At 39.1% G+C, this 14,113-nt stretch overlaps 1 protein-coding gene across 3 annotated transcripts in view; it reads right to left on the bottom strand.

The window, feature by feature from the left end:
- Positions 1-14,113, bottom strand: part of dph1 (diphthamide biosynthesis 1) — a 59,922-nt gene that overhangs the window by 40,484 nt on the left and 5,325 nt on the right. For 2 of the 3 annotated variants that reach the window (XM_069161390.1, XM_069161392.1), the window contains exons 2-3: positions 13,674-13,823; positions 3,968-4,031 (exon numbers count right to left, since the gene is read on the bottom strand). In XM_069161390.1, coding sequence (XP_069017491.1) covers positions 3,968-4,031; positions 13,674-13,823 — 214 coding nt within the window. Of the gene's footprint in view, positions 1-3,967; positions 4,032-10,549; positions 10,652-13,673; positions 13,824-14,113 lie in introns of those variants that run through there. The other variant, XM_069161391.1, reaches the window with a different exon arrangement.

Genomic DNA, 14,113 nt, shown 5'->3' with positions numbered 1-14,113 from the left:
CATAAAAGTATCTTTCAAACTTAAAACAAGACAGCTGGTATGCCATCAAAAGCAATAAAACATATGGTAGAGTGACAGCACATACTTCAATGCCTGCCTGCCCATAATTATTTCTTTTGTTTCAAAAGCTTTCCCTCCCTTGTTTGCTCGTAAAAGCAGTTCATAAGTCTTAGAATTCATATGACAACGTCAACACCGGCAGAGAACAGAATAAATTAAATGCCACAGAGAATAATACAGAGGAAGAAGGTGCTTTAATAATATGGCCTCCAGCTTTACATGTGATTCAAGGTTATTTGGACTGTTAAGATTAGAGAAGACTGACCACCTGAAAGCTGTGACGTTTCTAAAAGCCAAGATAAGGTGTGATCAAAAGAGACTTTTCCTGTGGTGCTCGAACACAGTAATGCGCAAGGAGCAGGAGGAAGCAATCATTTTGTAAGTATCCCAACTTAAGTCGTCTGAGTTAACAAATTACTCAAAGAAAGGTTACTTAACAAGGGTTCATGGATAACCTGATGGTGAGTGTCTGTCATTTTGGCAGTGCAGCATGAAGAGGGCAATATCTAAAGTGATTTTAATAATAGAACAAAATTGAAACTGAGAATGTTTGAGGGGGGACAATGAAATCATTCTGAACAGTATTGGGGGAACATGTTTTATTCTTTCTGGTTGTTAGTGTGAATATGAATGGAACAGAAAGACAAGAAGGCTAAGACAGAAATACAAAAAGGCAGTTGGATATATATGTACATACTACAGTGGATACAGTATAAATATATATGAAGAGAGAAAGATTGCTGTGCCTCACATACCACTGTGACTGCAGGAGTTTGCATATGTAAAGGGTGTATGCTCTGGCCAAAGTGTATTAATGGCAGCATGGCCATAATTCAGAGCAGCTTGTCCTCATTAAGACTTAGCAGTCCATCCCTCTGAAGCGCCTTACTCAGGGGGCAGCTTAGCCCTTTCATCCCCATTTTGATATGGACCTCAGCCCTGTCCCCCGAGAATAAGGGTGGGGGTGATGGTAGCGGCAAAACTGCCCAATTCCTGGGACTTCTGGTAACCACCAAAATCATCTGGGTGGCACGAGATCAGCTGCAGGTGGTGCCAACATCTACAGGTTACTGTGACTCCTTTTCTCCAAACACCACCCTCCAATCCTACGCCAGATCCACATTCGGACGGGTATACCCATCTGCTGGATTTTTATCAATGAAAACAAACTCTAAAACGGTAGCTGCTGCAAAGTCTGGTCTAAATATCTGTCGTTCTCTATTCTTGTGATCTTTGTTAAGTTTTACATGAGGTATTTGAGTTGGGAGTTATTTCATTTTCCATGTTTGGGCAGCTTGAAGTGCTGGCAGGCTTCTCGGCACAAAATCCTGGTTTCTCCCTACAGCAAGCAATTTTATCAAGTGGCGGAGGGGTGGAGGAGGGCTCAGATTAAACATCCATAAACAGACAGCTTTCACCTACAGGTTAGGCCTTTTAAGGGATCAGCCAAATTCTTAGATCCATGTTGAGATTGTTATCAAGACCGTTCTGACTTCTAAGGGCACTAGCTACCCTCTTACAGTAGGAACTGGAAATAGACTTGAACCAAGACCATAACATCCTTTAGTGCCCCTTTACACATGTTGTAATTTATCCACACATCAGGATCAGCGGTAACAAAGTCAGGAGCCACCAGCTGGTGTTGACCTGAGAGTCATTGTTTGCTTCCATAAGCCCTTCCCAAAGGCTGGTGTCAAGTGGCCGTCGACTATAGCTGCCATTCTTATGGCTATAACCTTGGAAAAGCAAAGCACGTCTCGGAAAATTGTCAGTCAGCCTAGTCAGGATATCTGCATACACCGACGCTTGCCCTCCTATGGGTGTAGACTTTGGATAAAGACCCTCTGTTGTATTTTCTGAGGTACAGTCTGTACACAGATCAATGCTGACTCTGTTCTAATCTGTCAAGCTCTGACTCTAATGGTCAGAAAAGAAGTAAGTTAAAGACAAATCCTTGTTTTATCAGATATTAGTCATTTTGCATAATGTTTTTCCACTATTAGCAACAAAATAATAATACATTCCAAAGAGTATTTGGAAACAATAATTCAATTCTAATAAGACTAATGAAAAATATAATGAAGTGAACTGTAAAATTACTAACCAATTGCGGTTTACAGACCTGACAGTCTTGTTTAAGACCTATCCCTTTGTCTGCCCAGTTGTTTTATAGCCATTTCTGACTCTGTTGTTACAATATTGCCGTGTCTAAGTTGTCAGCTATTAGTTTGGTCAGTAAAATGTTATCACACCCACTGGGTAAAAAAAAAAAAAAGACTGAAGGAGCAATAAACTGTCTATTGTTGAGTTGTTGTTATTTTGATTTTACAGGTAGACAATGTCACTGAAACGCGTCTGGTTTCATTCCAATGACAAAGTCAGCCTGTCAGTCTGTGTACGAGATGGAAGCTGCTCACTACTTTGCACTGACGTTTAGCCAAAAATCTAAGAATCCATTTGTTAAATCTGGGGAGCATAAAACTGAAATTCTTAGTGAGTGAGCACAGACAGAAGAAAAAGGTCTTACGGGAGGGAAACCATAAAGCACTACCTAATGAAGGGGAACCGTGAGAACCGACCTCTCTGCTGCAGTCTGGGAGGGAACTCATGTGGAGGGCGAGAAATTGCAGCGAAACAAGCGATTGAGCGCGAACTATGAAGATGGTGAGAAAAGCAATTAGTGTCCGGCAATTGCTCTCATTAGAAGAGATGGGGCCGATTTAGCAGATTCCATGATGGACATTGACAATTCAAACATATGACTGTGGACTGCACAGCTGCGTAGTTTAAAAAGCAGCACATGGTGAAGACTCAGTCTGATGGCAGCAAGAACTGATAACACCAAAACCTATCATCCAAACTTCACCCTATCGTCTTTCTTGCGATAAAAAACAAAAAAACAAAACTAGAAATGACTGTAAAGAGAGTGACAGACAGATAAAGTGATCGAAGAAGTCTGATACAGCCGGAGAGAAGATGAACAAAATGATGGTGTAAGACTGAGACGACGAATAAAGGGGGCAAGGTGAAAAGACAATCCCCTGTCCAACACTTCTTAAACCAACACCGAAGCTTTATCACTTAGATGATAAATAAGTGTGTCATGGCACAGTAATATAAAGTGCATGTTATCATAAAGAGCACAATAATACAGCTAAATTGTCGTGATGCACGTTTCCTGTGTGAAATCAAATATCCAGTCAGCCTGCAACGTTTATGGCAGCTCCAGCACTCTATTTTTCATCTTATCCATCTTGTAACCAGGTTGCTATTGACTCAGCACACAGGAAAGGCCTCCACTTTGGGGGTTTAATGATACCAGCCGTTTTCTTTGAGAAAACACTTAGTGGACATTGCTCTGGAGAAACAGGGGCCAACTGAAGGTGAGACGAGACTACAGAGGCAACAATCATACCTAGGCGTATATTAAAATGTGGTTTTTTTTTAACAAGCACTGAAGAAGAAATGTTATTTTGCATAGTGAAGGCCAAACCACAGTGGAACATAAAACCATTAGGTGTGGTGCACATTATTGGGTAAGCATTTCGCGCTGCAGGATGAAAAAAAACTCAAACTTTGTGGTGCCTGTGTGATGGAGTGCTCGTGTCCAATAGGGCATATGCAGACTGGAACTAGATGTAATTAACAAGAATAATATCGCTTGCCTCCTCCGAATGTGAGCCGGGGAAGCTGTGATATCTGCTCTGTCCTAAAACAGAGTAATCGTGTCTCATTTTCTGCTGAATCCCTGATTGAGTCAAAGGCGGGGAATTGCGATAAAGCTCTCGCTTTCCTAATGAGTACCGAGCGGCCACTTTACTTCATATGCTGCTGGCTTGACTTCTACACCTGCTGCTCACTAACACACTGTCAAATAGCGAGTAGCAGTGAAAATATAAAACCTCACCTCTCGATGATGTCAGCGATGATACAGGCGAACATCTGCAGGCCCTCTGGTAGCTGCAGCGCGACTGGAGTGACAAGGAAAAGCAAAGAGAAGTTACATATAGCAACATGTTATTTAATACATCTCAGACAGCAAACCTATACATAGCTGCTCCCACATGTTGAGAGTGCTCCACTGGCAGCAAAAAGTGACATTTCAGGCCAATTTTCGCTGTGCCACGCCAGTGCTGTTGGTTTATTTTAGGTGGTGACAGGCTGTTGGAAATATAGACCAAAGCAATCATCATAGGTCCATGTCTGTAGCTCAGAGCCTGCCACTGGCTCCATGTGCCACACTTTTATTTTTATCTGCTTCCCCCCAAAACACACAAATGCACTCATAGAGACACACACTCTGAACCTAGAATCCATTAAAGACAAATGAAACTGAAACCAAACAACCAGTTAACTTGCACTGAGCCTGCTGATGTGATTGTTTGTTGACAAGAGAAGACCTACCAATCTACTGATATGTGACACCACCTGAGAAGCATCGATGGAAAAACCTCAATTATGGCTGGCTAATTGGTTGGTGCCTCGTTTCAGATTCACTCTGCATCAAGATATACACGTTATTTATTTATTTTTATCAGAAAAGTTCAGTTTGACTGCCATCCCATCCAGCAATCAGAGAAAAATGACTCTTTCCTTTATGCATATTCATTCAAAGAAAATGATTGAAGATTTGCTGCTAATGCAAAACACAGGGACCAGTGGTACATGAAAGATTCTCCACCTCTAAAAAGCAGATGAAAGGACATTAAAGATTGGCTGGAGTTGGCAAGGAAATTTACAGTGTTTTCTGCTCTCAATCATAACGACTCTGTGTTAGATCACTACATAGAAGTGCAAAGAGAATCTGAAATATATTAACTCAAATTGAGTGAGCTTTTGTGACAGAAAAGGAAGTTAGACGCAAACATATAAATCCAATAAAAATGTTAAAACATATCTGTGTGATGCTTACTTTCTAAAATATATCAGACATATTTGACTGCTGTACCAATGCATGAACAATGCCTGAAACATTATAAATCAGCTCTTTATCACCAAACAAACCGGCCACCTGCCAGTGAGATGACACATCTAAAATTAACAGAGGCGGACAAAGTGCTGTGTTGTGCCTTCCTTCGATTAGTAATAATGGGGCAAATAAATGGTAAATGTCTTCCCCAAGGACACTTCGGCATATGGACAAAGGATGGATCAAACTACCAACCTCATGATTAGTGGGCAAAGCGCTCTACCATCTGAGCCACGGCCGCTCAGATATCCTCAGCCTTCCTTGGAATTCAAAGTAAATGGAAATCCAAATGTCCTTTAGGGATTTCTTTGGAAATAAGCCCTGTGGTTTGCGGATTAAATATCCGATAAGACTTGGTATATCAATAATATACTAATATACATTATTCCTGCCATCTCATCATCAAATAAACAGGATGACATGTTAGGATTAGAGACTACTAAAATATTGGTGATGTCAAGTAAACCTCCCGTGAGGAATAATGGAAAAGAAATCAGAGCATGAAGTGGATGAAAATGAAAAGACAAGCATAAGAGAGATTAGTTGAGAGAGCAAATATGGTGCTTCGGGACCCCACATAATACCTTTATAATAATTATATTTTCTCTCTTCAAATTTTTCCTCATTTTGTTTCGCAACTTTTTTCTTTTTTTTCATCCAGTAGTTCAACCAGTAATTCAACCAGTAATCATTTTCTTAGTTTCAGTGTCAATAAATGGTGAAAAATATTAATTATAATTTCTAATAGCCCCATGTGACATTACTAAATTAAAGTTTCATATGACCAGCAGTTCAAACCTTAAGAGAGACACAATTTTCACTGATCGAAGAAAAATAGTAATTCTTCACATTTGAGAAGCTGACAATACATTTTTTTCTGGATAAATGAGGTAAACATTTAGACACTCATCAAAATATGAGCGGTCGGGATGAGAGGGGAGCCGAGAGAGAGAAGATGAGTAGAGTAGAGGACAGGAGGTCCACGACCAGCCTGGGCATATAAAAACCTAACAAAGAGATGGTTCAGGGTCACGTGAGACTGACACAAAAATAAGCTTCATCAAAAAGTCAAGTTCGATGGCCAATCTTAAAGGAAGAGAGGGTGTCTTTCTCTGGAATCCAGAGGACAGGAGCCTGACAGCTAAAAGCTCTGCCTCCCATTCTACACTGCGTATCAGCAATACCACCCGTCAGCGCTTCTCTTTTTTTATTACCCATTACCATTTGTGAGTTTCATTTCACAAACACGAATACACAAGGTTCCGACTCTTCAGTGTGAAGTCTCCACCGACACATTGAGCGAGTACCTCGGGACGAAGGCTTGGTTTCAATCAACCATGACATTTTCTCTCTGCCACACCTGACTTCAATAAATCAATCAATGTCTCAGTGGATTCTTACTCTTTAAGGACACTGAATTCAGCACAGAAATGTTTTCACATGACTATGCCTGAAACAATTTCAGGACCTCAGTGCCAGAAAACATTAAACAATAAAAGCCTTGACAGATAAAAGGCCAGAGAGGTTGGGGGGGTGTTCATGAGATGGAGTGATAGACAGAGCGGTGCTAGGAGGAGGAGCGAGAGCACCTCTTACTGATGAAAGGTTAAGGGATCACCGAGTGCTCATGCAGACAGTGAGAGACAGGTCATTACCTGGAAAAGGGCACGTTTATTAACAGAGAAAGGTTTCAAAGCACACCTCTGCTTCAGCTGACAGAAGCAAAGAGCTTTCTCCGTCTGCTGCCCCCTGGTAAAAGGTGAGTCAGATGCTGGAGGTGGGTCTTTGCTTTGTGAATGCATGTTGATAAGCTGCTTCTGCCTTTGGAGGAGCATATAAACAGCATCCTAACCACACAAAAAAAGGATCAAATTAGTTAATGTTGTGGTTTCAATTCAATGCACGTTGTGCTTATGAGGACAACAGCTGGAAAACAAATGTGGACCACTGTTGCACAACTTTGTCAACATGCAGTGAAGAGTTTTGTTTTTTACATAAACTGTCAATCATTTGACATGGATATTGTTATAAGAGTAAAGGTTGCATATGAGAGATTATGTAGACAATCAAGGACAATAAGTAGACTAAGGAAATGCTGTCTGACCAACTTATCAGTGAACAGCAGACTGAAAAGCAAAGAAATTACTCAAACTTTTCAAAAGAGGGGTTATGGCCAGAAAGATGAGAATGAGTTCATAGAGGGTTCATCCCATAGTCAATACAGTTCTGGGTGTTTGAATGCATTACATTTATATGTGATGAATGGTCAAATATCAATCAACTGAAATGTGAAGAACTAAGACAGAAATAGTATGCAGAGACTGTCTTCTGTGTTCATGTACTACATGATGTCAATCTCCAAAATGGCCAGTATTCGAAAATGGGAACACAATGAAATGATTGAATGAGTAAATATAGAACATCCTGTTTCCAAGTTATTCGTTAAACCTAGCTAGAACTGAAGCGATCAAATACAACAGTCCTGCATGAAATAAACCAGAGTGTTATCTCCTTTCCTTTTAAGACCCATGTGTGTTTTGCACCTTAGTGGATTGCTGTTATAACGGTGGATTAGCAAAGTAGTAGGAAAGAGCGTTTCTCTGCAGAGGAAACAGATCCGCTCGTGTGCATATTGGTAGCAGATTTATGTACAAAACAGGTTGTAATCTTTACATTTTTTTCCATGTCTGTCTGTCTGTGTGTCACAAGCAGAATGTATACTTGTTAAGTACCCAAAGTACTAGGATTTGAAAAAAACGTGTCCATGTCCACGACTCAACAACTGTCATGGTGTGTTTACAACAAAACTTTATCAAAGTTCCTGTCAGTCAAAGAATTGATTTCAAAATACTGCTTTTACTGTATAAAGCACTGGATGATTTAGGGCCAAAATACATTTCTGATCTGCTAACAATGTTAGGAACCATCAAGGCTCATTCCAGATATGTGCTGCACAAATGAAATTGCCTTGCTGTGCCTTGCAGTTGCTTGCCACTGGGTGTAAGTTGGAGTCCCAAATATTTGCTTGTTCAGAAAGAGTCAACATTTTAAATGGGACATAAGTTATATTTCCACATGGCTGTACATGTTTTGAACTTTATAGGTATTTCTGTTTAGGGGGTAATCATTATTTTTGTCCATCTATGGCTTAGCTGGATGGGAAGTCAACATGGGCAGTGAAACAATCCTTAATTCAAAATTGAATTTAAGATTATTACAATTTCATAATGTAATTATTATTAGCTTTTATCTTATTTCCCTACAACCCACCTTTCATAAAATTGACTGTGGCATGGAAAAAAACTGAAAAAACAAAAAGAAGGACCTAAATTCTTCAAATGGTGCCAAGTTTCTTGAAGCTCAAGAAAACATCTAAGAGAAAATGTCAACTGTCTTAATCATTTGGTTATATCTGGTCTAGTTGTGAGAAAACATTGGAAAACAGAACTACTCTCTGTGAATTTCACAATTACCTAGGGAGACATGCTCAGATTCAAGGTCCCTCAAGGCCATGCTGCTTCTTGCTTTTTTTTGGCTCCATCTTTGTGTTTTTATGTCAGGTTTTCCTGAAATAGATTTAAGGAGGCTGAACAACTGTTGTAAGACAAAATGAACATTAACAGGGGTTCAAAAACACCCAGGCTGTACATCATCTTAAATCTAAGCAACTGAACAGTCCAAAAATGATAACCTGGAAACATATCTGGCAGCTCAATTAGAGCTAAATGATGAACCAGTTGTTTTAGCACGGTAGATGCATTGGTTTGAAAAAAAAAATTCAGGATTTTTGTTTTTATAGAAATTATTTCTTTAATGTTTAATGTATCTATTTTTTTTTATCGTCACATTTTTTTATTACAATCAAATTTCAATATCTGCCCAAAATTGCAATACCATTTTATATTATACTTTCAGATAAAGATTGTAAAATAAAAGCTAGAAAATGGGACCCCACCTCTAAACTTCATTGTATGGGAACACATAGGGTCATTTCAATGAAATGTACCAGGGCTGGAGTTGCAAATCCATTTGTTTCTACAAACATTCAGTATATCACAAATATTAGCCATATTTTCAGCAATACAAGGAGAAATACATTGCCTTCATCTTTTATCTGTTTATACCTAGCCTAAACAAACAGGTTTTTTTTTTACTCTTTTGCTCTGTAATATTTCCAGGCATAACCCAAACAATTGCCTCTCTATAGATAAAACACTGGACTCAAGTCAGTGAATTTGTATCGTCTAATTACATTTTTGTGCACTTGCCTTCATTTTAATTGAATGTGTGAAAACAGCCAACAGCAGAAGTTGCTGCAGAACTAAAACACTCTTGTAAATAGGTGAGATGCCCAACTGATTGTATCAAAACAACAAACAATTAAAACATGACTAAATTAGCCATACAGGTTTTTCAGATTTATCAACTCAGAAAAACAAAGAGACCGGGACGCCAAAATAAAATTCGACTGTATGTTCCTCAGTTTTAAAAAGAACAAACTGCATGATACTCAAGAGGAGTTCAAAGGCTGAAAAAGAAACAGATGGAACAGAGCAATAGGGGTGATAAGGTGAGTTATGCTATCTGAGTTCAGAGAGGGAGAATGATCTTTGATAAAACAAAAAACAAAAAAAATAAACATCACACAACAACAAAAAGAGCAAAGCCAGCAGGCTTCAGTAAACCACACGCTTCCCACTGGGACATCTGAATAGTGATTCAATCCTCGTGGCATGCCATCTGCATATTTCCACTCAGGGCATGAAGGGACAGAAAGAGAACACATTTTGACATTTATATTTGTGAAGGAGGTTTTTTTCTTAGGCTGGAGGGCGTCCATGAAACATGGATGACCCGTGACCCGTTTCACAGGGAAAAAAACAAACACAATAAAAGGTCAAATGTGTAAGCTAGGAAATGGAAGTAAGGTTTTAAGTGTAAAAGTGCAAACTTTTCTTCTCATAAGCTTATTTAATAGGCTTATGACATGAAAGACATACAAAATGTAATTTTGTGCATTTTCAAGATAACAGAAAGTAAAAAGAACATTAGCAACTAAGCTTTCTTATTCAGGTAATCAGGATTAAGAGTCTTCAGTTGATAAAGCATTGTACTGCTATCACAGAGTCAGAGTCAACATGATTAGTAAGAAAAACATCAAAATTAAAGCAGCAGTACAAAAGTTTTTTGTTTTTTTTAATTGCATGCATTGTTCTTTTATTAAAACCTGATAACTCCATTATACATAATGCAAGTTTAACAACAAAAACACCTCCTGCTAGTGGCTAATATAGCCTGGAGCTCCTAGCTTCAAGTTGACATGAGGAGCTGGTAAATTTTCTTCATCACCTCCAGATTGTTCTCATTGTCAAACCTGTGTAATTTAAGCCCTCTTCAGACTGACAGCCCAAATCTGGTTTTTGTCATATCCAGTTTGTAGCCAGATACATTTTTGAAAGTCTGAACAGCAAAAAAACAAAACAAAACGTGAAATGCGATTACAATTGGATTTCTACAGACCGGACACTCTGTTGGCTCAGATCGGACTCCTTGTGTCACTCGCAACGCGACACATGGTGACAATGTCATTTTCTTAAAGACTGAGTAACACAATTTCTTCTACCATCAGCAGAGCTATCACAGATTGGAGATTTTGGCGCTGTGGAGGACGACAATAACACCACTCTACGGACACTTCAGTGCCAGCAGCTTCCGTATCGGAAGGCCGCGTCATCGGCGTAGCTGCGCATGCATCGTTACCACAGCAACCCATGCAGATAGGTTGGTGATGTCTGGACACACCAATTCCAATTAGCTCACTTCTAAATAACAGGGCAGACATTCTGCTCTAAACACCTGATTTGAGAAAAAAAAAATCAGATTTGCCTAAAGTCTTAGACTAAAGTCTAAAGCCTTAGACCCAAATCACACTGCCTCAAGTGACATCACTTGACACGTGCAAGACTTTAATCGAGTCAAAAGGAAAACATCTGGATTTCTGGACACAGGTTGTGGTGCTTGACAGTACAGGCCAAGGATGAACAGCTGGAGCCTGTGCACACCTGACATCAACATGTGTTCTGGGTAATCTGATCTCAAAGTGGACATCTTAAAGTACCGGTTTATACAAAGCCAAGATGCATTTAGGAGGCATTAAGATGTGACTATTCTCTGTGAATGCAATTTTGTCTCGGGCCACATTAAAAGACCATTTACTCAACTGAAGTCCTCTGAATTAGTAATAAAAATAAAATACAGAAGAAAAAATATTGCACATGACTCTGCCATGTGCAGCTGAACTGTACAGAAAGTCACAGAGATTAAAACTGAACTGCAAACTTTTATGAATAGAAATTCAGGCTTTCTGACGCTTTTTTCTTCCGCATTTAGTTTTTGTTTTTGTTTACTTTGACTGTAATTTCTGAGACACATCCGACCCACAGCTGTGAAAGAGCCCTGCCCCCCTTGCACAGTTCATTTATCCACCGCAGCGCATGACCAGACCCTGTCAAACCCTCTGAAATAAACTGACGTGATTGGGTCGAGCCTGACGTTTCAAATTGTGAATTACAAATTTGAGTGTTCAGATATTTAAAAATGTGAAATACATAATTCCTTATGAATAAAATGAAGCTCAGGGATCTCAAAAATGTTTTAAATGCCTGTTTCTTCGACTCCTCTCTCCTCGCATGCTTGTACGTGTTCATATGTTTATTTGCTTGTTCATTTACATGCATTGCATATAAAGCGTGGAAGTAACATCGGATCACTGGTGATCACTAGGGACGCATGTGGAGACACATTCTGAATGCACGTGTGCAAAGGGATTTAATCCTGAGGCTAAAATGCCACTGCAGAAACTTTTCAGATTTCAATTTATATTTTTTGTACAAAATTGTACTGTTCTCTTTATCTATATAGTTTAACAGAAGATATTACATCTGGACAGTCTTTCAGACAGATAACCGAAATGACTGAAAAGTTGTATGCTTTTAAATGTCTGTTGTTCATGAGGTCAAATTCTCCTTTCTGTACGGTCCAGAAAAGATATTTAAAAAAAAAAACATTGTACTTGTTTTCAGATGCAATGCACACAAATCTGTTTGCATGGATGGTGAGAAGAAATATGAGTTTGGGCTCTATCAGCTGGAGTGTGAGTGTAGACTTCCAAATCTGACAATAACACATCAGCACAGTTCCTGGGGGAGATGCCACCCCCCCAAAGATCAAAGGAGACTAACACATCCACTTCACACATTCAGTGTTAACTGACTCCAAAACACACTGGACATGAAATGCTTGTGAAAAGCATCTCACTTGACTTTGGTGTCCGTGCTGTCCAGTAAGCGTGAACTCACCATGAGAAAAACAGGCTGTATTTAAATAACATCACCGCAGAGCCACAAGTATTACATCTTCAAACATGCCGCTTTCTTTCCAGTTTTTGCTGCTGGTGTGTTTTGTTTAATACTTTTCAGTGATTTTATTACCACAGTCACTGTAGGATGACCTAAATGGCCTTTTGAAAACTGGGTCTGTTTTTCAATTGTTCCATCACTGGATAAACCTGAGTGAACCTTGCAGGTCAACATTTGGACAAATAAGTCGTCAAAATAGGTCAAAGAAGTAGTGCACAGATGCACTTATGAATGGCAATATGAATGAATGCTTGCACAAACTGTCTGTATTCGATACCTCATGCTGCTCATACATAGCACTGCTATATGAACTGCTGCATAAACTTTCAGCTAATATTAGTTGTACCTTGAGTTGACACTAACATCAATGGACATATTTTTTTAATAAAGATGATAAAGTGCATGTTGGCACAGCGTAAAGGTTGTCAGAGTCAGATTTTAGGACAGAGATCTTTTAACAAAATGTGTGATTTCTGCTTAATTTGCCTGTAAATCGGAACCATTCCTGATGTGTAAATACTGACTGCATAGACAGATGCAGATAATTTACTTAAGTAACGTCATCCAGCCTACAATTCAGGTGATGAATGTCAGTTCAGCTTTATTTGCAGCAGAAAATGAAATTCAGAAAAGTATCTGGTAGCAAAAGTTTGGTTATTTTATTTATAGTTTACTCTATTTTAGTTTTTTATTTAACTTTGAAATAATTTACTTTAACATTTATTTCTGCATTTTATTTTTTTTTTTCTTATCAGTTGGCATAACCATATCGTTTCTTTTAGTATTCATTGAACTCAAATCCCTACTTCTGGTGTTTCCTTCTTTCAGATTTGTGTGACAAATAACGTTTCCCAAGTTCCCCCGCTCCTGACTTTACTGAGTCTGTTCTCTACGATGTATTTCTTTATTGTGTTATGCGCGGATAGTTTGGGGTGCGTGTGTCTCTGCATCTGACAGGTGTGGAGGGTTTGTTTTTACTGTAAAGCACTTTGTGTTACTTACCATTTGTATGAAAAGTGCTACTAAAATAAAGTCGGATTGCTTTATTGTAATAAACCCCCAATTATACAGAGTGAGATCTACCCGGACCATGTTTTACCTTTGGTTTAAAGTGTTTGAAACCTCGCAGGCTTTCTATCGCAACAACATCTGTCTCTGTTAAAAGAGTAAATATAGATCATCATGTGCAAAATGAATGAAGTGCATTGAGAAAAAACAGAGCTCACCTCTCTTAGATTTTGCTTGTCTCACTCGCCAAACTGTCTTGTGGATCTCAAAGTTGTAATTTGCAGGCAGGGCTTTGATTGCCTCCTGTAACTCACGGTCTTGGAGGATTTCATCTGGAATCTGATTGGCTACCCGCCGTGGTGCTCGGGCTGAAGAGAAAGGTAAATTATTGAGCTGTTAGCAATGCGGTGAACACAGGTTGAAGCATAGATAATGCACCTCTCTGTACAGATGAAGTTCAGGAAAGTTGTTTTCCAAAATCCAAACTCGACAAATGAAGATACAGGCCACATATTATGGGGTATAAGAGATGCGGGTTACTGTGTAACTTAAAAATGCAAGCTCAAATCTGAGAAACATTTTGTTCAGCGTAGCCGCATTTGTTTTCAAGTCAGGTTTGACATTTACAATGTATATCCTAAAATTATTCCCTCCAATA

The sequence above is a fragment of the Embiotoca jacksoni genome, unplaced genomic scaffold, assembly GCF_022577435.1.
Source record: "Embiotoca jacksoni isolate LCO1_2020_lvr unplaced genomic scaffold, fEmbJac1.0.p SCAF_28, whole genome shotgun sequence".
NCBI lineage: Eukaryota > Metazoa > Chordata > Actinopteri > Embiotocidae > Embiotoca > Embiotoca jacksoni.
Note: the sequence above shows the minus strand (reverse complement) of the source record. Positions and strands in the feature narration are given on the sequence as shown.